A 23,524-nucleotide genomic window follows, 5' to 3' on the forward strand; every position below is an offset into this window, starting at 1 on the left:
TCCCTACTGTAGGAAAATGTATATGAAAGATCTAATAAGTGAACTAATTATTTGTTTATCAATTACTTCTAGTGTTCTCTGAATCGGTAAGTAGTTTTACGGTAAAATTTCTTGGGAATTGATTAGCACTAAGCTTATTTTAATGGAATCCACATTTGTTAAGTCCAAACTGTAACCAAAAGGACCAGCACCTGTTAAATTTGTGAGGTTAAGGCATTTCATACAATGGTCAATTGTTATGAAATGAAATAGTTTGTATATACCGCACAAGGAAATGAAAATTTATCAAAATTCAGTACAAGTTTAGACAATTTGTGCATTCTAATTAGTGAAAATACATCCAAGAATGGCCATTGTTTTGCTGGCTAAAAGAAACAAAAATGATTAGTCGCTATTAAACGACGATAGAGGATTATTTTTTGCTTTTTTGGCCCATTTGACAGGTATATCCCGGAATTAAAACAATGATATTCCTACCACTGATGCCAGCGACAATCCTAATCTACACGCAACCGTAAAATAACCTACAGAATAAGTTCTTTTAACTTAAATTTAGGTACTTTTGAGCTGTGCGTCGCTTTCGCACTTATTAGTGTTGTCAAAAACAAAACGAGAGATTCGACTCAGTCGAGGTCTTCCGTGCAGTAAGGTACTTTTAAGTTGTTTGGGGTATACTCAAAATTAGGTAAATTCAACTTAAATTTAAGTAAATTAAACTCAAGGTTGAGTTATTATTTTTGCCGTAGTTAAATGGAAACTACCTTCAACACGGTTTACCTAATTTACCTTCCTGCACGATACCACGAGATTGAGTCAAAAGTACCGAATTTTAGGTAGTTTTTCGGTGGCGTGTAGTGTTCTGTATCTACACTCAAAAAAAAGTAAACGTTATGCCTATTGATTTTACACATAGATTTTTGCAATTAACGGAGGCATATAGACACTATATGCTGGCACATAAACCTAATGTGTGTATTCACAAGAAATATTAATCTTACATTCACATTTCATAACTATTAGGCACATAAAACCCCATTCTATAATAATATGCAGGAATCAGAATATATTGTCTCAAATGGCACGTTCCCCGTACATAGTCGGGGATTTGTGCCTAACAGTTGACACATAGAAGGTATGTGTGCGCGTGATAACAATAGCATTTCTTCTTCATATGAATTTTAAGCGGTTTGAAGCAAATAGAATTAACGTTTGGATTTCTTTCAGTGTACTTTGTTAACAAATAAAACTGTTGTAAATTCAACTTCTTTTCTACTACTTTCTTTTCGGGTGGGGATATGCGGGTTGAGAGTTAGTCCCATTTCAAATGTTACGGTGAATCTGATTTGCTTTTATTCATCCGCGCGTCTCTGTATTTATCATTGTCTCTGATAACAACATAAATCTGTCATCTGCGTCATCTGTCATATCATAAGTGTCAAAATTCAGTTTTCTTTTGAAAGTCGGACTTTTCTGTTTTCTAAAAAAACAAAACTTCAATACCTTGTCGCTTAATTCGTTCCTCGCGATGAGAAAACACTCCAAAAACCTGCTCATGGATCGGATGCATCGGGGCGTCGTCTACGCCTGTATGGGCCTAACGGTTTGGGGCACCTACATGCTGGGGATGCACTTGTACCGACACTTCACCATCATCAAACCGGCCCGGAAAGCGGAGGAGCTACGAATGCTGGAAGCTGGCGCAGGACCCGGCCCGTCCGTCCCACAGTCACTGGATTCGGCACCGACGTTAAGGTCCTAGATCCCCGAGCGGTCGTGGTTCGCTTGGAGTTTCTACTGTATGTTGTGATTATGGTGTTAAAATTTTTAAAGTAAAATAAATTATGTAACATTGAACGTTGTTTTGGTATGTTTATTAGGCGGGGTTTATCTGTCTGAAGTAAAGATGGGCGACTGAATATTCCTTAATTTTCGTAGAATAAACATCTGCGTCTACGTTTGTACACTTTTCTGGATACTGTAAATTGTACCCAAACTCCACAAATGTAAACAACCGTTGGCACGAGACTCACGGATAGATGTTCTTTTTCCTTGATGTAAGTTTTTTGTTTCGTATCCGTAAGTCCCCAGCGGCTTTAGACTCAGGAAAGTATCAGTCGGGATTTCTCAATCTTAAAAAAAACAACTAGACCATTCCAATAGTTTTGGCATGAAGTTAATGATTTTTATTCATTTAAAATAAAATATATACGAAATATATATTAGAGCTGTTTATTTTTTTTTCTCTAGCAAGATTTCGCAAAACCTCGACAATCTATTGTTGTTGTTTCCACGGCATTGTTTTAGTTAGTCGACTTACAAAACTAGAAAACTAAGCTTGTTTCTAACGCTGTATTTTTTGCTCTCTATTTTGGAATTAAACTTCGAATGTGTGTTTTGTTGCTTGTAAATGATGACCAAACGGGGAGAAACAAAAAAGTAAACACACTTAGAAGCAGATGAAAATGTTTTAGATTAAATTACAAGTATTAAATATAAATCTCTTCTTACTCAACAGTATCAGCATCTCACCGATGGAAATAAATCGGATAAGTCAGAGGAAGCTGAATGTCTCTTGCAACCGGTTTGAAATCGTTCGTTTTGCAATACTCGTATAGTTGATAAAATAACGAATCAGGCAAACGCGAATAACACAACAGATGGATGTCAAATAAATTAGTGTGTATTGTTTCGTCTGAAAAAAATGCACATTTGCAGAAGATCAAAGATTATAGCAAAATAAAATATAATTGTACAGTCAACCTACTCTCAGCGTTTCCCCGTAGGCGTTTTAGTTTTCCACGCTCTTTCAAATGCCTAGAAAAAAGGCTCGTCACTCGATATCTTTTCAAAATCTTGCCGAACTTTAACCAATTATTCTTCTGAGTGATCTTTTCCCGCCCCATGTGCTTGCATCCACAAATATGCACTACATTTTTGTTGTGGTTATTTGTTATTTACGTTCCTAGCAATTATATGTACTGTTAAATATATTATATTTAATTAATAAAAAACCTAACTGCGCAAAAACTGTCACTATACTTAGTTGTATTACTGTTTTTTTTGTAGTTTTTCTTCTCTCAATACACTGCTCTTAGACTGGATAAAAAACCATACCCTGGGGAGGATGAAGAGCATTAAGGGGGAGGGGATCTGTGTGCCCTGTGCTTTGCAAGTGTAAACTTTAGGCTAAACAGGAATTGCTCGATTGTGGCTGAAACAACTGATTGAACAGGTTTTTGTAGACTGTCGATCAGGTAAAAACTTCAACGCCCTCACTCACTTGTGTTTCAAATCCCTCCTAGAAAATGACCTCTGTGTTAGTTCTGGTATAAACTTTCAATAATTTTATTTATTAAAAAGCTGTATAAATTTGCTCTCCTCGTACGTTCTTCTACTGGTTGTGTTACCTTGCTTTTTTGTTTGTTGAAACTGTCTAGTAGCAATATATTATACCACAGATAACTGTGCTTGCTCTTTCCTCTTCCTTGTTTCCATCTACGGCAACTAATTGTATGCTTGTTTTTTCATTTGTTTATATCATTACTTTGTGTGTGTACAGTTTTGCTTTTCGATCTGAGGATGGTTAATTGTTGTTTGCTTAAAAAAAGTTGTCTCATTCATTTTTTAATACAATTGTTATCCAATCCTTGCTAGTATAATTATACCTTCTAAACAAAGTGTTAGTACCAATCTTTTTTTTCTCGCTTGTTTTCTTCTTTTCTGTTCCTTATTAACTCTTAGGAAATGTGTGTTTAATACAGGTTTCCATTATTTTCAGTTATTTTTAATAATTGTTTCAACTCACGTTAAATGTGTGTTTTTCTTTTCACCTTCGTGTGTTAGTATAAGATGCTGCTGCGGAACCTCGGTAAACAAAAAGGAGGCTTACAGAAACTTGCACTTTCTCTTTTTCGCTGGCTCTGGGGGTTCCAATGCTGCAAGGATCGCCTCATCAAACACGTTCTTGAGTCCTTTCTGTAGAATTGAAGAAATGATAAGAAACACGTTTTAACACTGTGTACTTTAAACATTAGGATTTTTGGTTTTGTTCGTTCCCCGAGAAAAAAAAACTTTCCAGATGACCTTGATTTTGGTCTTTAGTTAAAGTGGGTGCTTCAACGAATTTTTCAGTATTTCTCATCACAGGAACTAGGCTACATTCGATAGTCCCGATTGTATCGATGTAACCTTGGTTCAAGGGGATGGATGCGGTTCGTGTGACGTTCCGATTCATGTCAAACCAATACATGGTGGATGCACATCTCCGACGTATTGGGCTCGTGAATAGCACTTTTGGTCACAGCTATCACGACATCGAACATATTGTCTGGGCGCGCGCCGAGTATCGTTCTACCAGCTCTCCGTTAATGGCTTCCCTTCGGACCCGAGGAAGACCACCAAACGTTCCTATTAGGGATGTAATGGCAACCCGCAACATTTTCTTTACCTCCCTCATCTACCTCTTCCTAAAAACAATCAATATGCAGAATTAGCCTCTCTCTTGTTTCCTATACTGCCGTTACCCTGATGTTGGAATCAAATGTTTTCCCATGCAACTAGACTTCTGCTACAAAAATCAAGCGTTATTCTGTTTTCACCATCAGTCTGTTTCTTCATCTCGTAAATCAAAGAAATCAAAAAGCGCACCTTTACATCATAGAAACAACAAAGTTCAGTTGACCCTGCGAATGAACCAAGTAATCACAAAATAAATTACGCTCATAACGGGGGTATTCAATCGCGATTGACTCCGTGTAACAAGTAGAACTAATAACATTCAACTCCTTAGCCGAGGCAGAAAGCTTCGCATTGAAAAATAACATGCAATACGACGCGAAATATAAAAACTTTAAAATCAAAATCCCCCTGTATGTGGACCTTGATCTGACGGAAAGTCGCCTTCATGATTTGGCATCGCGTTCTAGCACGGATTATATCAAAGATGTAGAAGCATAGAGAAGCACAATCCGTCACAAACTACACTTGGAGAAACTTTTTCCCTGGCATTCTCAACGGCGTTCGAGTGGTGCACAGACCCTCAGCAGACGCCCACGTGCCAGCTCTGAAGCTAGACGGCACACTACGGTAAGTCATGCACTAAAACAACTAAAGAAAATTCATCTACTACAACCAAAACCACCAAACACACCAGCCTTCGATATCTGTTGCTACACCACAGACAGCCTGCCAAAGCTGCGTTAGTACCCCATCATATATCCCGTTCCAAAGATTTGGTTGGACCGAGAATGAAGCCTTGAGGAACGCCCGCTGTGAATCGCATTGACTTATGCCCTTCGCTCGCCTCGTACAACAGCAGTCTGCTCTGGATCTGGCATCGATATTCGGGAACCCTTATTCTGTGCAGCGATGGCTTCCCAGGTGGCGCTGCTAAATGCATTCTTCACATCTATCGCGACCACAGCGCAGTATCGATCTCCTCTTCGCTTCTGTTTAGATATCTTGTCAGCACTCTCGAGCACTGTCCGAAATTGCATCCACTGTCGATGCTCCTTTGCGGAATCTGAACCGCATCTTGAACAGTCCGTGTTCACCTTCCGTGAATTTCGTCAGTCTGTTAAAAATAATTCTTTCCAGAAGTTTTCCAAGTGTATCCAGAAGACAACTTCCCTGGCTTCGGCAGCAACACAATTTTCTGTACCTTCCACATTTCGGGGAAGTTGTCTTCATTTAAACACTTCTGCAGCACCATCCTGAACATATCCGGATATGCCTGGATCGCAACTTTCAGCACCACGTTTGATATTCCATCCGCTTTCTTTGATTTCAGGTGCTTCGATGCTTCGGCGAGCTCATCGTTAGTCACTTGCCGATCGTCCATATTTGCTCTCTCTTCTTCGATACGATGTCGGATGTAACCGAACGTTACAGGAATCAAACTACATTTTTTGTTGCTACAATGAATCGAGAGAACATTCAAGGTGCTTATATTATACACAAAAAATATACAAAACAAGTACATCGTGTAAGTAGAGGTTTGCCCACTACTCGGGTTCTTGTTTGCCCAGCGAACCCTTCTTTTCAGGGCGACCTAGGTGCTTCTACAGAATTTCGGATTTTCGTTTCACAAGAAAAAAGTGTAAACAAACAAATAAATTAATAGATTTACCGACTTTTATTCCACCAAATCTCCTCTGCTGCACTCTGTCAATGAAGTTAATTAGCTGCTTCTAACGATGGCGGGAAGGCGGGCGGTTTCTTCCAACCGGCCGGGAACACAACGGCCGCGGTCTCCTGCTGGTGTCGTTGGCTGCTCCGGCAGCGGTCCTTGGCTTTTAGCTAGGGAGGTGAGCTTGGCTCCTTTGTTGGAACCTCCCTAGCGACGTTGGCGACGAATCGCCGGATCGTCTACTCGCCGTAAACGATCCCGGAAGTTACCGCAGTAAACTTCCCAGGGGGAACCTTTGTCCGCCCTGCTTCGTTCTCCTTGGCAATTAACTGTGGAGGAGAGCTTGGCTCGTTCGACTGATCCTCCACAGTGAGAACGGCACTGGTGTCACTTGGGTCCTTTTTATTTAGCCGGGGAAGCGAGTAGCTCCTTAGCGATTAGCTTCCCGTCTCGGCGACCCTACACCAGGACTTTTCGTATGCCCGGACCACACACCGATACACTGACGGATTTCACTTGCCGTCACACGCGCGCACTGAACTTTTGTTACGGTGGCGGGAAACTGTCTCGAAAAAAAGGAATAAATCTGGAACGTCTGTTCCTGGGTGTGGTCCGTCACTTTCTGTCCACTCTAACACGATGGCCGCCTTCCGCACTCGACTATCACAAACCGAGGGATTGCCCTTCCTATGATGATTCTCAGGGATAGACCGTTCCAACATCAAATTATGGTCTTGTCAAATTTTAGTCTTGTCAAACTGCAAATGACGTGAAAACCCAAGATGATACCAGATAAGGTATAGGCATACGTAAAGCGAGAGTTTTGGTTTTACAATTGGCAACATCTATATTGCGTAAATACAGCTTTACTTCCAGAAAAAAGAAGTTGTTAAAATTGAAATTAATTAAAACAATGTTTTGAATATAGAAACTAGTGCTTTCAGCCTCTTTGAGGTTCTCAAGGCGTTTGCCACCAATAATATTATTGTACACACATGCATGCACCCTATGCAGATTATCTTGAATCTGTTTTGCGCTTGTCAAATCTGCCACTCTTCTTATTCTTATCTGGACACGCTCTTCTTCCCTTTGGGGCAGACCCTCGTCACAAACCGCCAACCGCCTTGTCGCACAGCTGTCAACGATGAGCAGCATAACCAGTACACACGAATTTTTGCAAGAGGAGAGCGGTAGCCTACCTAAGCCCTATGTTACTAATTCACAAACATAAAACAAAAATTATCTAACCTATCTGTACGAAAAAAACCGTCCACAAACGCGAAAATGAACAAAAATTTACAACTAAATGTGAACGGTACCGAGCAGCGGTGAGCATAATTTTACGTAGCAATACACTCTACGGAGTGTATACGCAAAAAAGGGTATATTTCCACCCAGTGCTAAATTGTTACCCTCACGGGTTACAATCGTACATATCAAATACACAAAACAACACCGGAGGGACTTGCTGCGGAAAAAGGCCTGATTGGAACGGGGATCGTCAGTAGGCCTATCAAGGTCGAACACTCGGAAGCAGGGCAAGAACCGCCATCAATTAGTCGCCGTTGGTCACTTTCATACAGGCGAGCGAGGGCGTAAGACGTGTTTTAATGAAAGAATCAGTGAGTGAGTTAAACAGAGCAACCAAGTTTCATCGCAATTTGGGTAATGAGATCGAGAGGCCATCTTGATGCCTACTCGAACTCCTAAATACATCCAGTAATTCTGGAATTGCTCTCCACTCACAGGACCTATTATTACTACATACCATAACCTGATAGTTTGCGATCTCCCGGAGACACACCGCACACGCATCGGCCTAGGCGCTTCGACGGTAACCTACGCCTAAGAGTCTCGGGCAAAGGCCCTAAACACCAAGGAGAGCAACCCTTCTCGGTCTGGCAAAAGTCGGTCCTGTCCGTCGCTAATCGATCTCGTCAACGACGGGAGCGCCTGTTGGACACTTCGCCCAGAACGCCTTTCTGGGAACGCCATTTTAGCCACCAGTAGAGCATCGAACCACACACCCCAGGAAACAGCCATCGCCATCTGGCACGAGGTCATCGTAGCAACGATTCCGGAGCAGAAGACGATCAGCGAGCGCTCGCCGGTCCATCTAGTTGTCAACAAACCATACAGTACGGTACGTACCAGTGAACCCACCAGTGCTGCTGAAGTTTGTCGGAAAAACCTTAAGTTACACGGTAGCCAGGTTCTTAGATAGTGCTACAGGAAGAGACGCTCAACGATTGTCTTCAGCTTACCCGGGCACATTTCGGCTGGTGTCGAGGGGCCCATTATTTTCGCCATCACGACTTGTTACGCATTGGCCCAGGTATTGACGTCTACTTCTCGGCATAGCTCCTCGTGGCAATCTGATTTGCTAAGCCTGATCTCGCGTTTTAAAGTGGTTCTAGCTTCCCGAAAATCTGCCTTGCGTTCTTCTCTATCTGGCTCCGATATTGCTCTCTGAGCCCTCCTTCTGGCTCTGAGACAAGCAGCCAGAAGCATTGTACTAATCGTCTCATTCCACCAGTAAGCTGGACGACATTTACTGCATGGCTCCAATTTTAGCAGCATTGTGGTGTCACAGGTCATCAGCATCCTTCTTATTAGATCAGCCGCATGCACGTTCTCGGTCTTGCTATCCGGTCAAAGTATCTCCACGAAGAGGTCTTTTTTGAAGGATTTCGTCTTCCCCTTTCGCTCTTCGTTCATCCTTCTTCGTGCTGCCACAGGGTTCCGTTGGCCGATACGGTAGCGAGTCGCCTGGTGGTCGTTATGGGTATACTTCTCGCAAGCTCTCCAGTCCATGTTCACCTTCAGTGATGGACTACAGAATGTGACGTTGATGTTAGACTCCCTCTTGTCTCTCCAAAATATACTAACAAAACCTTTATTGCACAATCATACGTTTTCGCAAAGACTTCCTACAGGATACAGCCTACTAAATTTATCGCTTTTCTGCCTCACTTGACAGCGCAGGTATTATAGCCACCACCAATGATTACCGGCTTTCAGCCGATCAACTGCTCGGTTAACTGCTCCAGCATTAAGCTGAACTGCTCTACAGCCCACCTTGGAGGTGCGTAACAGCTGCACACGAAGATGCCGTTGATTTTGGCGCCACGAAGCCTACGTAGAAGCGTTCTAGTACTTCTTGAATTTGCCCATAACTTATATCGCAGCCGTTTCCGTTCTATCCGCAAGCTAGTTGACGTCATCAACGAGGAACTTGATATGACTCTGCAATCAAAGCGGCGTCACACATAGTTTCTGTCGCAGATTGCAACAACGCACAGTGGCACCTGTTCATATAAAGTTGTGACAAAATTATAAAAATTGGTTTATGTGGCTAACAATCGAGTTTTCAACTAATTTTGGGTCGTTGAATTCATTTCTGTTATCAGTTTTGAAATTCCATAATTCTTTTTTCGACCACTTTTATATAAACCCATTTGAAGGCGTTAGACTTTAAAGGGTTAATATACACGTTAATAGTAGTAGTCAATCACATCGGATAGCAGAAATTGTTGACAAAACTACTATTGCGAATCTTTTCTAAAATCCACATCGTGACATATCAGCCATGCGCCGCCAAGCCGTGCGCCGAATCACGCGCCTATTCACTTTGCATTAGTGCAAGCGAAAAACGATTTGACGTTTACTTTTGTTTCGTTCGCACTCATGTGTGAAACACATAGCAACAAATCGACGAAATGCTAGTTTATCTCGGGATAGACAATAAAAAGCAATAATTTTTCAGTAATAATATGTTCTTTAGGCGACCGATTTGTAAGAAAATTTATGAGCTACAGCGCGTCTCCATATGGGTATTTTTATAAACCTAGACATAACAACTTTGGCGCAAAAATGCGCCAAATGAGACCTTTACATCTTGAAACTACACTAAATTTTGAGTCAGATTGATGATAAGTGACCCATGGGAGAACATCGCAAAAATTGGAGGACGCATACGAACAAACGTGTATCATTTTTGCCCAAAAAGCTCACATTTGTAGTTTAGAAAATACATTCTTCTTTCCAAAAAACTCAAAACTACTCCAATCGACCGTGTAGTTCTTGGGATATCGCCATTTGAAGTTCGAAGGTACGAACAATTCTAATGAATCGAATTGAACAGAAATCCTCGACATCACCTGCTTCAACGACATGTGAAAAATTCAGTTTTCATCCGATTATGGTAAAATTTTGAGATGCTTTTATTTAAGCTAGAAGAAAAATAAAATAAATATTTACATTCATTTTTAGGGTTTTGTCACTCGTCGTGCCACTGTGCAACGGTTGCTGTGCGGTGTCACAGTGATTCATATTTATCTGGATCAGTGTTGACCTACAATCGCCCTCTTGTGGACAGGGCACTTTAAGCCACCCGCCTGATGCTCGTTACCGTCCTCTGGAGTGCAAACCATGCACTTTGGTCTCTGCGTGCAATCTCGCAAAATGACCGGCCATCCCGCATTTGCAGCACTTCTTGGATTTATTCAGGCCTTTGCAAGCACCCTGTTAGCAGTGGCTGCCGATAGACGAATCATCGCTGTCTGTGTTCCTCCAAACCTCTTCTTTAACCGGATACTTCAGGTCCTTGCACACAATCACTATCTTCGGGCTACAGGTTTTAACTTCTGCTTCTTAGCCCAGTGATTTGGGCATAATCACCTGCATAATCGAGCTGTTAATCGTGGGATCCTCCTTCAACTCAAAGAGCATCTCACTTTCTTGGGTACCCCTTGGTTCTAACCAAAGTTCTACGATTCGTCTTTGGCAGTAACTAGGTGAGAAGTGACGTAAGCGTGCAACATGCTGCGGGGAAAAAAAGACAGCAAACAACTTTGTTTGCAAACTGAAATCCAAGCAAACATATATCGAGACAAATGTTTGATCACTAGTAATTAGTAAACAATGTCGTTAGCTTTCGTTTTAAAACCCAACATGGGTGATCGGCGTTTTGAATAATCGTATCACCTGAGAATAAAAGCTCCTTGGTTCTAACTATGTTTCAACCCAGATGCCTCATCTTCGGACAAGCCGAAGGATTTCCTTTCCTCTTTTCCTACCCCCTTTCTCTCTTCCTACCGCTTTTGCTGTTTCCTGTGCTTCTCTTTCCGACCTACAACAGTACTCCATCTTTTCCTGTTGAGTGACGTCCTTCCCTTTGGCAGTGAAAGCGTCCCTGCGCGTCTGCCTCCTAGATCAACCTAGAGGTGTGCGCCGATGCATTTTTAATCGGCGGCGGCGTAAGCGACATATTTGACCGGCGGCGGCGGCGTTGGCGGCGTCACGCCGTTGGACCCTACCGGCGGCGGCGCGCCGGCGTGTGTCGGCGTGACGAATATTGACGCCTATGTAACTAAAAACAAATCTTGGCAGTAAAATTCCAAATTGGTAACAGACTTCGCAGCACATACAAACAGACGTTACCAGCTTGAAGAAAATTCTAAAAAAAAATCATCGCTCACGATGTACTAGCGACGTCTGTTGAACACATTGCACAAAATGGAATTCTCGCAATCATATCAAGTAAATTTTTTTCAACTGAAGCTCCAATAGTGCCCACCTAGGGGCAGATCTATTTCAGAATGTATTACAAATTTGCTTCAAATTAGAAAAAAATGCATTTAATTTCCATTTTTGCAACAACTTTGCACTCCTTCGCAGAAAAGATTGTTTAACAATCGTCTTACGCTGATTCACTTTGTTAGATGTTTTGTTGAATGTAGGGCTGGTTTTTTGTAGGGTTTTGACGTCTTACTCGCAACGCAAAATGCATTATGAATTTCTATTTTGATGGAAAGAAATGCATTTAATTTCGCTGATGCGTCACAAATGCCCACCCTGCTTGCCAAATGCAAGATAATAAATGAATGGCGGGACTATTTTTACAGTTGCAAAATTTAAAAAACGAAATAGAAAAATCATCGACGTCGCATACTACGACTTCGCATGAAATAATGATTGCAATGGACAAATTTAAAGAATGCAGAGTAACGACTGTATTTCAATAGCCCATAATAATTATTTATTGTTCTATGTTTGGGAAATTAAAACGGTAAAATAGTTTTTGTTTTGTTTGAGGAAATTAATTCTTGTTGTCGTTTCATTGTTTTTTGTTACATTTTAGTCTTCTTTACCGTCCCTCTTTAAGAATCTCACAGATATCGGGTACCCTAACACGAGGCGTTACTAATGGCATTAATGGCATTACTGCGCAGAAATGTCACTTTTAATGGTCATGTAAGGACCTTTTACTTCATTTTCCTGGTTGGCATTTACTTTTACTTACAAAATAACCAATACGATTCCGTGGCACCACATTTTCTTTCAACTTAAGATTTGCTTCTATCTAGAGTGCAAAGTATGCTCGATGTGCTGGAGTCATACAGATCTACACCATAACGAAACCTAAATATACAGTTACTATCATTCATAATAATTCCACGACTTGATGTTGGGTTGAAACTGATTACTAAACAAGTCTGATTGAAAATGGTCTGAGCGTATCTCCAGTTTTCGTAGCACCTGCACTCCGCCAATTGCTGCAGCAGATCCGGGGACCAACAAATTCGAATCCATTGCATACATCTAGTCAGATTCCATACACCGAATCAATTAAATTACTAACATCCTATTAAGTGCTTACTCGGCGATCGGCATCGTGTGGTAACTTAAGAAATAATTGTGAACAACTCCCGCCTTGGGCACTTCGACAAAAATGAATTTCACATTTCCGGCCCATTTTGTTTGTTTTGATTTGCATGAGATTAAAAAGACGGTAACATTTTTGGGTGGGTGCGGAAACTAAGTAACGCATTTAGCTCTGTGTCAAAATCTCTTCACTAACACCACGCTCGCTGATACGGCGCATTTTTTGTAATTTAAAACGACCGTTTTTTCTACGAGTGATGAAAATTCATCTCGTGTTACGTCTTTTTTGTCTGTGATACCGGGTTGATGCAACTGACACTGAAAATCTTTCCTGAGTGGGGCTAGATCACACGATGAATAATTTTTGAGACCAGAAATCTTACCCTCTGCATCGCCACATCAGTGCACCAGCGTCGCGAAAAGTCAAGATCATTCTGTCCAACTATTCTTCGAGAAAATCAATGATAAGTAAACCTCGCATTGAAAATAATTTTTGTGTTTTCAAAAAACTAGTTCACGCAAAAAAAGATGGCATTATACTCAAATGTTTAGTAGGTGGTTGTGTCTGAATATGCTTAATATTTTTATGATTCTAGTTCATAACTTGGTGATACATTGATTTGTATTAAATTTATTGACTAATAAAGTCAAGAATTGAATGATGTGCAACGATTTTCGTAAATTCTCTTCGTGTTAACGTGATATTTTAGTCTTGAGTTTATCGTCGGATTTTTTACACAGAGTCACGTGTCTTATAGTTTTCTTAATTATTTCACGGACTTGAATTGTGGCTAAGTAATGTATTTTTGATGCTTAGCGCAGTTTCATTTAATTCCGAACATTACACTGAATCTTAACAAAAGAATAACAGGGTTACAGGTCCTGATAGTTTCCTTGTATCTAATGCTCGCGCCTATGAGACTGGTTGCTAGCATTTGTACACAATATCTCACATAGAAATTTCAAAACCAAAGAGCAGAGCGAATAATCCATGAATAATAGTCTGAGTTCCTTGAAATTGTTTTCGTAAGTATATTAAAATTATGTGGAAAATTAATTACTTCATGAACTATATCATGAACAGTTTCACGAGCTCGACGGGTTATCGTGTCTAGCATACTAGGAATCATGAATCGGTTAAAAAATCGATGAATAATACACTGTATTCCAGAGAAATTGATTACGTGCAAAGATTAAGATCAGGCACATTATCGTAAATTTCATTACTTACATCTTGAAAGTGGAAATGTTTTTTTTATTTTATGGACATTTCCACGCGCACGAATGGTGAATTGTAACTTATATGCTCGCAATCATAACCAGTTGACGAAGCAAGAAGGATCCATGAATTGTATTCCGAGTGTCGTGTAATGATTTGCGAGAAAATATCAAGACTGTTAATTTTGTGATCTAATTCACAACCACTAATACCAAATAAACATCAATATGTGATTAATCACGAATCAGTTAACGTCGTATATTTGGACCATAGACAATATTTCTAGATTTGTGGTTAAAATTATGAGCCAACGATTGTCGAGTTCGCGAATTGTCGGCGTAGGAAAAAAGCGTCGGCGGCGCGCCGCCGGTCTACCTTTCGGCGTCGGCGTTTGTTAAAATTTACCGGCGGGGGCGTGGCGCGGCGGCGCACAGGTCTAGCATCAACCATCTCCTGGCGAGGACCTTGCCCTCTTTGGAGTCATGGAAACTTGCGTGTTCTCCACTTCAACCAACCTCTCTTTCCCCTGCTACGGGGGAGATAAGAAAACGGTAGCCTTTGCCTACGTCAATGCACGCTCATCTACCTTAGTCCTCAGTGTTGCCGTTTCGTTCTGCTTCACCGCTGACACTAGCGCCTTTCGAACTTTGAGAACCATCTCCTTAATGTCATTACCGGAACTGTTTCTCGCACCCACAAACTTGTGGAGATCCTGCACCAAGCAATTGGCTGCCACTTTTTTCGGCTTCTGTGGAGTTTTACTCACCCCGCTCTGCTCTGACTGAACAACTTCAGGTGCTGGTGGTGGTGACCTTACCAAACCACCTCTGGCGAGCACTGCGCCTACTCCGTATGTGAGTTTCTTGCTTGATCTCCATTTTATTGGATCCCAACTCCGGGCCGCTATCTCCACTTGTTGCGGCGTAGTCGCCTCTGATGATCTCATGGTTATTTAAGCATGCAGAGGGGTCACGCTAGGGTTGACACTATCCTTCGTGGGGAGTAGTGCTCAGAGCCGGATCGGCGTAAAATCGGGAATGGTCCATCTGAACTTAATACTACCAACTATTGCTGACGATATTTGAACGTACCCGGAGGCCTGCCAAGATTTTAGCGGGACAGAAGCAGCCGTACTGTTTGCCCACTCGCCATTTCAGGTCGGTGTCATCGTACCTTACTCAGGGAGTAGTACAGCACGTCTTTCAGCCCAAAAACCGCCGTTCAATTTGTGATCCGTGTCCTGTCCGTTGACGTTCGCCATGACGCCATGATGTCCCAGTTGAGATTCTGGTTGGGCTAGGGTTGTTGAACAATAGTATTTGTATTTCGTTTTCCTTTTGTTGAAATTGAAGCAGTAGTAAATGGTTTTATAAGCGGTTACGTTCCGTTGCATTTGATTTTTGTACTATAAAAGCCTCTACTGTCGATTCACAGTAGACGTGAAGTATCAAATGACAGATGTACGAGAACGAAAGAGAGATGATAGGTTAGAGATAGGTAACCGAAGAATATATTTCATTCCTTTATCGACCTGATGACTGTGCAGTCTTCTTTTTTACATCTCCCGAAAACCAAAGTACCGCGAGTGCAACTATATTGAATCTCCCAAGATTGTTCAATTTTATGTTTCAATAAATGCTTTAATCGGGTTAATGACATTCGGGAAAGTGGTCTATAAGGGATTTTCGCATTCGGGTAAATTGTCTATTCTGATTAAAAACGTTCGGGTGAATGTTTTTACAATCACCCAGAACATATGGCGCTCGCCGACTGATTTTGCGCCGCATTCCGAAGACGCATGCAATCCGCTAATGTCACTTGGCTCATTAACGACCCTGTCGAGGACTCCGCAACGATTGACAATGTCGCTATATCAAGACTGCCATTGTGAAGGAATGTCATAATTGGTCTTGGCATTTTAAAAGCCTTCGATCCCCCTACAACAGTCGAGCTATAGCAGCCAAGAATCATTAGTCGACCCGGTTGTAGGATGGGTAAAAGGATTTTCCAACAAGCCACAAATTGCAAGTTTAATTCTACCCCGAACGTAACGTGTATTCTCTGCTTCCAGTAATTTACCTATTGCCCAACGATCGGCGTATTCTGTGAAACAACGCAGCTGATAAGGGATACCTCGAATCCCCCGCCACAGTCGAGCTAACAACCGTCAGCCGTTCCGATTCAGTTTGTGAGAGCGATCTTCAGTTCAGCGATGAAACCGATCAAAACGAAAACATTGCTACGCTATCTGCTGTTACTACAGTCGACGCCAGTCGAGTAGTGATTTCTAAACGAGAACTGTGTGACCAATAGAGCTTTAGGATCTTTTACCACACTCACTCGCTCAACCGGACTTTCACCGATTTTATATATCCAGTCAACAGATTTTTTTAAGTGTGAATGAGATAACACAACATTTTTGCACACTAATAGTTAGTTGATTCCAAAAGCACCGGTCCTCAAATAACTCAATTAATCGTTGTAGTTTTCTGCAGTTCTCTGTAGATCTGACGACGATAAAAATGTTCAGGTCATCCGCATAAACAAGCCGGAAACCCTGTGAGAAGATTAGACAAACATCGTTAAAAATATTGAAAGCAATAACGGTCGCAGGTTACTTCCTTGTGGAACACCTGATCTGTTGGTAAATCGGTAGGACCGGTATGATCCAAGCTTGACAGTAAATCGCCTGTCAACTAAGCACGTTTCTAGCCAACGGGTGAAGCGTAAAGTGCAACCTAATCGACTAACCTTTGCTGGTAGCAGTTGGTGATCTACGCAGTCGAAGGCTGCCTTGAGCTTTGTATAGACTGCGCCTTTGAATAAACCGTGCTGATCGGCCGAAATGTGTAATTTTGCTGCAGCGAAAAGCACATATCTCACAAAAATTTTTAAATTGTTTGGATCTGGTATAAAATGAGGTTATCATACGGTAATTCGATATCTTCTTTTTCATCTTTTTCGTGGATAGGAAACATGATTGATTTCTTCTTATTGAAAATGACTGTCAGCAATTGTGTCAGCACCTTTTTCCAACACAATCTAAGGAATACCAACTGATTCAGAACCAGTAACAGCAGATAATTTCAATTTTGGAATAGCATTAAGAACATTGTGTTCCCAAACAGTGATTCACTTTCCATTTATTATTCACGAAAGTCCAAAAACTTTTTAGTCTTCCTTCGGAAGGGAAGTATAGCTGTTGGTCCTCGGTCCATGAGTTGATGGATCGATATCTAGTCCAGATAGTGAAGTCACCTCTCTGGCGTCGGTAATGATGAAGTAGAATCGAACTTCTATACTTACTAACAAATATCCTTTTCCCGTGATACTTTGGGAATGCGCAGTAGTATAAACGGCCTCTAGCAAAAGCAAATATCGGACTAACATTCCTTCCCTTTCCTTCCGCGATCTACGGTTGGGCCTGGCCACGCCGGTGTTGATCAATAAACACTTTAGGATTACCAGGAGTTGCACATTGTTTCACTACTCCCAAGCATAATTATCTACTAATTCCCTGTGCAGCTTCAGCTAGTCCAGATCGATAAAAAAGTAGCAGCCAGGGGTGGTTGCACAAGCTCACATGAAATTACAAAACCCTTTTGGGTTCCATTTAAGGTCCCCTGCCTTGCGTTGAACATATCTCGAGTCGAGAGAACGATTATATATCCGATAGTTATTGCTGGCCAAGGATGCCAAGTGTTTTTCCAGAAGATCTGTAATATTTTTTTAAAAAGTCTGGAATTGTCTGGATGGCCAATTTTTGGAGGAAGTTCCATCTACACTGCTGGCCAATAAAATAGGTGTGTGGTAGATTATTTTGTTTTTCTCTCAATTACGCATACCAAGTTGCAGCAGTCTCAATCACACCTACCGCACACAGAAGCCTTGGGATCTGTCAAGTTACTAGTGGGTTGTTGGCGCAGATTATATTTGCAATCTTTGTCAAGATGCAAAACAAGACTACCGCAGGCTTTTTCGTGTGGTCAATATAATAGGTGTGTGAAATATATTAACGTGTTATTATTTTACATAATTCCATTATACGTTTTATTTGGTGAAGTTTGAATTCTGCGTGTTAATAAATGTATTCAAATGTTGAATAAGTCAAAGATTTGTTATAGAATGGGTCGAGCATCTCACTGTACTCAAGTGGAACGAGTTTTGCTAAGAAATTCTGTTCAAGAAGATAAGACGTATAAATAAATCGCGAATACACTGCGGCGTTCCGAAAACTTCGTTACAAATGCCTTAAAACCTTTGAAAAAAGGAAACACGCAAAAAACCCAAAAAAACATCTACAGCAGCAGTGTTGCTAAAAGAGCGAGAAGCCAACACACCCTCCTCGTTCACCAGCGAGCGCGAGACTAACACTGTATGCTCCCTACTGCTGTACACACGTTTTCGAAGAACTCTCAAATATGTGACGATCAGCACGAGCGGCAAATATGCTTGTTTCATGTGAGTTATCTGCCTTCGCTATAGGCTCGTGTGTCACTCGCACTCTTGTCGGCTCGCTAGGTTTTAGCTCTAATGGCGAGTGGGTTCCCATGATGGGACTCCTCGGCTGCGAGTTTTCACTGCATGCCACCCACTCCCGTGTGCTAAGCACTCTTTGCAGCTCTGAAGATGTTTATTAGAACAGCTCGTATACACTCTTTTAGCAACTGGGAGCGCTCGTAAAGGAGCGAAGGGATCAGGTAAGGCATTCTGATGAAATCCTAGAACAATGCAAGCAAAAACTAACTAAACTAACAGTGCGCGCGTTCGCATTAAATTGTCATTGCATACAGACGTTATCTGTCTATACAGGTTTATACCGGTCGTATTTAAAGAACAAATTAAATATATTGTTTTTCATATTTTTTTTTAAATATGTACATATGTAAATATGGACCTCTCGTTAAGGTTTATGTATATATTCATTATAGGGTTCGTCGCGGTGCGGATGTGGGCGGTAAATGGATTGTCCGCACCGCAACCGCAAACAAATAATAAAACCGCACCGCTTACCGCAACCGCACTTTATTTACCGCACCGCACCGCGCGGTAATGCGGTAAAATTTTTATATTTTTAAAAATAGTGTTGAAAAATTGTTCATTTGTGTAACCATGTATAAAAAAATGTTATTCTTATTCACACGAAATTTAACTTTAAGAGACTCCTCAGAATGTAATGTTTATGAAAAAATCAACTTTTGAATTTTCTATTAATAAAATTCCGTACATTTTAAGGCAAACATGATACATTGAAAAACGTTCTACTGCAGTAATAGGAAAACTTTTATTTTAGCAACCCTTCAGTTAATTGAAAAAGCTGAATAAAAATGTAATAAGAAATGAAGTTGCATATTTTTGCTTTAAATTTTCATATTTTTAATGTTTTTGACACATGAAAATGAAATGGATGATTTTTACATTTATGTAGTAAAAACCACCTTTCATTCTTAAAGGAATTTCACAAAAAAATTAAAGTCGAAATACCAGTACTTCTATATAGTAGCGCATATATTCCAATGCAGTGAAATAAAAACATATTGCATTTCATCAATAAGAACGACGCCATATTTGACGAAAAAAATTGCTCTATACATTACATCTAATCAGGAGTCCAGTCTCAACCGGTACAGAAATTAGAAAAACTGCAAAAAAATGTATGATTTGTAGCATACAGCAGAAATGATTTATAAAAATAGAGGGTTTTACGGACAAAATATCCCAAAACTCTAACTTCCGCATTCTTCAAGAAACAGATGTATTCTCATTCAAAAACGAAGATTGCTCCCTTTAAAAAGGTATGAAGTGTAATTTTCTAAAGGCTAGTTCGAAAGTTCTAGCATTTAATGTATTTTCCTCTAATATTTTCACAAAGAGCCAATGGCAAAAACTTCAATTGAAGTGAACGGGAGTTAAACTATGTGGTATTTGGCAAAAAAGCTTCAAAAAAGCTAGAAATAGTCTTAACTGAAAAATATTAGGACTTAATTTGGTAGAAAATTATAGTAAATTTGAATGGAAGTGCGCGAAAAAAAGTTATGTAGCGCACTTTTTGAGAAAGAGTCCAATAAAATTGACTGCAGAAAAATTCACATTGACGTTACACAGCAATCAAAGAAGATAGAAATACGATGTTGATGAACGAATGATAGAATAATCATCCTAATTTGGACCCCTCCTTATTTTGGACGCTTTCATACATTTGTATCCTTTACTGCCAATTACTCCAAATTCGTTTGGTTTGATGAAGATAATTATATTCTTTGGGTTGTGTTTAAGTCCCAGCATAATTAGTTCATTCTTAATTCCTTTAAATTAGTCAAAATTCACAGTTGAAAAATTGATATCGAAAACGATTCATAATTCCACGATTTCCAACAGGAATCGGGAGAAGTGATGCACTTTTAAATTGGATTTAAGAGTAAAAATTTATTGTTTTTAAATGATCTAATAATTTTGTCTCTATTTGGATCTTGCATTTTATGTATTTGAAATGGTTAGTTTGTGAAGTTTTACTTAGAAGTATAAAATAACTAGTTCCAAATATGTCGTAAAAATAATAGCGTCAAAATATTTTGGACGCAGCTAGATTTTCTTTCGTTATAGCAGTCTGTTTATCAATTTAGAATAATCAAAATTATCACTTTATCAATTTTTTTTTGCGGTGCGGTTGCGGTAAAACCGCGCGGTAAAAGCTCTTTCCCGCACCGCATCTGCGGGAAAAAGTGTCTCACCGCACCGCGGATTTTGCGGTGCGGGTGCGGTAAATACCGCGCGGTTGCGGTAATTACCGCAACCGCGACGAACCCTAATTCATTATGAATGAAAAATTTTCAGTCAGGCAAAGCCACACATACGAGCGTTCGAAGAGAAGACGTTCAACCATTTCCATGTCGAGGAATGCCGCGGAGGACATGATAACTCTTGATACAATTGTCTGAAATAGGAAATTCAATAAGATTTTTAAAACATAGACTTGTAGTTACTCGATGAACCAAAAAAAATATAGAACAGTTGGAATTTCGGAAAATAGTATAAGAAAAACCGAAAAATATAATTCGTTCAATTTTCTTCAAAATAACGAGGAAGATTTTTGTATTTCATTTTCCTTTAGTTCATCGACTACACATATTATGCATTCTCATAAAAAATCAAGTCAATTCGTTGAATGGTTTTTGAGTTATCGGCAATTTGAAAAAATGCGGTTTCGAGAAAGATGCTATTAAAGTTGCCGATAGACTGAAATCGTTGAAACGCATGGTTGTTTAGAACAAAAGAAGATCAGTGTGGCCACCGAGATTGCACTGGGCTTTTCTAGAAGTTCAATACTAACAATTAAACGAATAAAAAAACATTAATGTTTTTTTACCCACTACACCAGGCAACCCCTTAACCTTGGGGAAGTCGCGCTACTGCACTGAGTGCACACTGCTCTGAAAATCTGGCGAAATCGTCTTGGAGCAACAGCGGCTGCTCGTTCAGTGGGCCATAAGTACGACTTCCGGAGGGTTAAGGAAATAATATCACATATTCTATAAAAGTCCATGCTGGCTAGTGGGTTTGCATTTTTGTACCGATTATACACTTCTGAGCAGAAGTAAAGGGCGTATCTTACGCACTTCTGGCCAGAAGGGAAGCATGTATGTGATATCCAGCAATAAAATCTAAAGCTTTTTATGGATAGTTTCTTTTTTAAACAATGAAAATTGGAAACACGAATTTAATATAATTTATTGAAAAAAGTAAAAAAAACTAATCTGCTACTACCAATTTTACTAAGATGGTAAATGGAATAAAGCTCCGTCCCACTAATATTTAGTAAATTATCGTGAGTAATTATTTAAACAGTATTGTGCAAACTGTTTTTTCGTCAAGAAGAATCAGTATTACCGAAAACAATGTTGTTCAGTCATGTTCAAATCTCAATTAGTACAGATTTATAAAACTTTGGTATATACTTGTTGAAATGATCTAAACCTAAGATTATGTGTATGAATAAGAGAAGCAAGTGAATCACGATAGTAGAAATTAATTCAGAGATATTTCATTTCTTTAGGCATTTTAATTTTCATTTAAATTCAGCATTTTCAAAATTTTCATTTTTAGCATTCCACCAAAACGCTCAAAGAGAAACTATTTTCATTTAAAGTTTGATTTTAATAGTTACCTTAACTATTCTTTACATTTTGACTATTAATTCTATAATTTATCATCCCACATCCATGCTTTTTGTCAAATTTAAATATTGAATCATCCTTTATACTATTTAATTGCCATTGAAAATAACTTTTTATACTAAATTCGGCAAAACAACCCATTCGGGAAAATACCAATCGGCAAAATAAACCAGTTAATTCGTTATCTGGGAAAAGCCAGCGTGAGGAGTTGACGAGCAAATAAAAATTACTATTTCAATGCAAGTATTGCTTGTGGCACAAAAACTCGATTCGAACCGTATTACGCACATAACATTCTACTAAAAAAATTATCTCATAGACTGGTTAGTTCGACTGGCCTGTCTATGAGAGTACCATCTCTATAACTTCAAATACATGTGTTTTGACAGCTCGCAGTTTTCAGTAGCAGCTTGATTACTCACACTTTTAAAGTGCAGAGTTCAGGTTAGTGGAAAGTGCGCAAAATCATTTACTAGAGATTTCTTCTAATATAGTACGCTGGTTGTATCAATTTAGGACTGTGAACGAATGTTTTAGAATATATAACGCATAGAGTAGATAGATTTGCTCTGATTCCGAAGGACAAGGACAGCGTATATTGGAATTGGTCACGAAATATTCAATAAATTAAGTCCTTGTTTAGAAATTCACTTTATGACGGTAGTCGATCTCCTACATACATATTCTATAGAAGCCAAGGTTTATTAATGGGTTTGAATTTTTGAAGTGAACCGCATTAAATACGTTTATCTCGAAACCATGTATTTAATCCGAATATCCGATTCATTTAATGCAAAATGTACCAGGAATGGTCATAGATGTATACTACCCATGATCGCATATTTGTCCCGTTTTCTTCGGCATTTCCTATCTTTATGGGACTGACTCTTGTAGTAACTATTTAATTCGATATTTTACGAAAATTATCTGAGCGATTTATGCATATATTCTTTCAGTGACATATTTGACAATAAAAACTGTTCCTGTCATTTCATTATCCCACAAAAAATCTCAAACTTCAATATAGGTATATTTGACCAAAAAACTAATTATTTTAAGAAGTGCATATATGCAGCATTGAGGGGAATTATATATTTATTTGACATGTTAAGGTTCCACATATTTAAAAGTGTCAATCCAAGCGATTTTGCAGTTTTTTTTAAAAAAAAAACGTTTTAACGCAACTGCATTTCATTCGGGTGCGTTTATTTTCCTTTTCCGTTATACCAGCGTCATATCAACCTCAATGCAGACGATACATTAGCTTCCATCAACGTAAATGTCCGTCAACGCCACGTCGTCGTTCCATCAAGATAGGTTGAATGCTTCTCTCGTTCA

The 23,524-nt window shown here is 39.8% G+C and overlaps 2 protein-coding genes across 4 annotated transcripts in view; one reads left to right on the plus strand and one right to left on the minus strand.

The window, feature by feature from the left end:
- The first annotated feature begins 1,416 nt into the window (after positions 1-1,416).
- On the plus strand, positions 1,417-1,854 carry LOC131681965 (uncharacterized). The gene has a single exon (XM_058963087.1). The coding sequence runs from the start codon at positions 1,526-1,528 to the stop codon at positions 1,757-1,759; it is 234 nt and encodes a 77-aa protein (XP_058819070.1). The 5' UTR covers positions 1,417-1,525; the 3' UTR covers positions 1,760-1,854.
- Positions 1,855-2,157: 303 nt separating this feature from the next.
- Positions 2,158-23,524, minus strand: part of LOC131685295 (cdc42 homolog) — a 47,957-nt gene continuing 26,590 nt past the window's right edge. For all 3 annotated transcript variants that reach the window (XM_058968918.1, XM_058968919.1, XM_058968920.1), the window contains exon 5: positions 2,158-3,975. In XM_058968918.1, coding sequence (XP_058824901.1) covers positions 3,886-3,975 — 90 coding nt within the window. In that variant the 3' untranslated portion in view covers positions 2,158-3,885. The remainder of the gene's footprint in view (positions 3,976-23,524) is intronic.

Source organism: Topomyia yanbarensis, chromosome 2 (genome assembly GCF_030247195.1).
Source record: "Topomyia yanbarensis strain Yona2022 chromosome 2, ASM3024719v1, whole genome shotgun sequence".
NCBI classification, from domain to species: domain Eukaryota; kingdom Metazoa; phylum Arthropoda; class Insecta; order Diptera; family Culicidae; genus Topomyia; species Topomyia yanbarensis.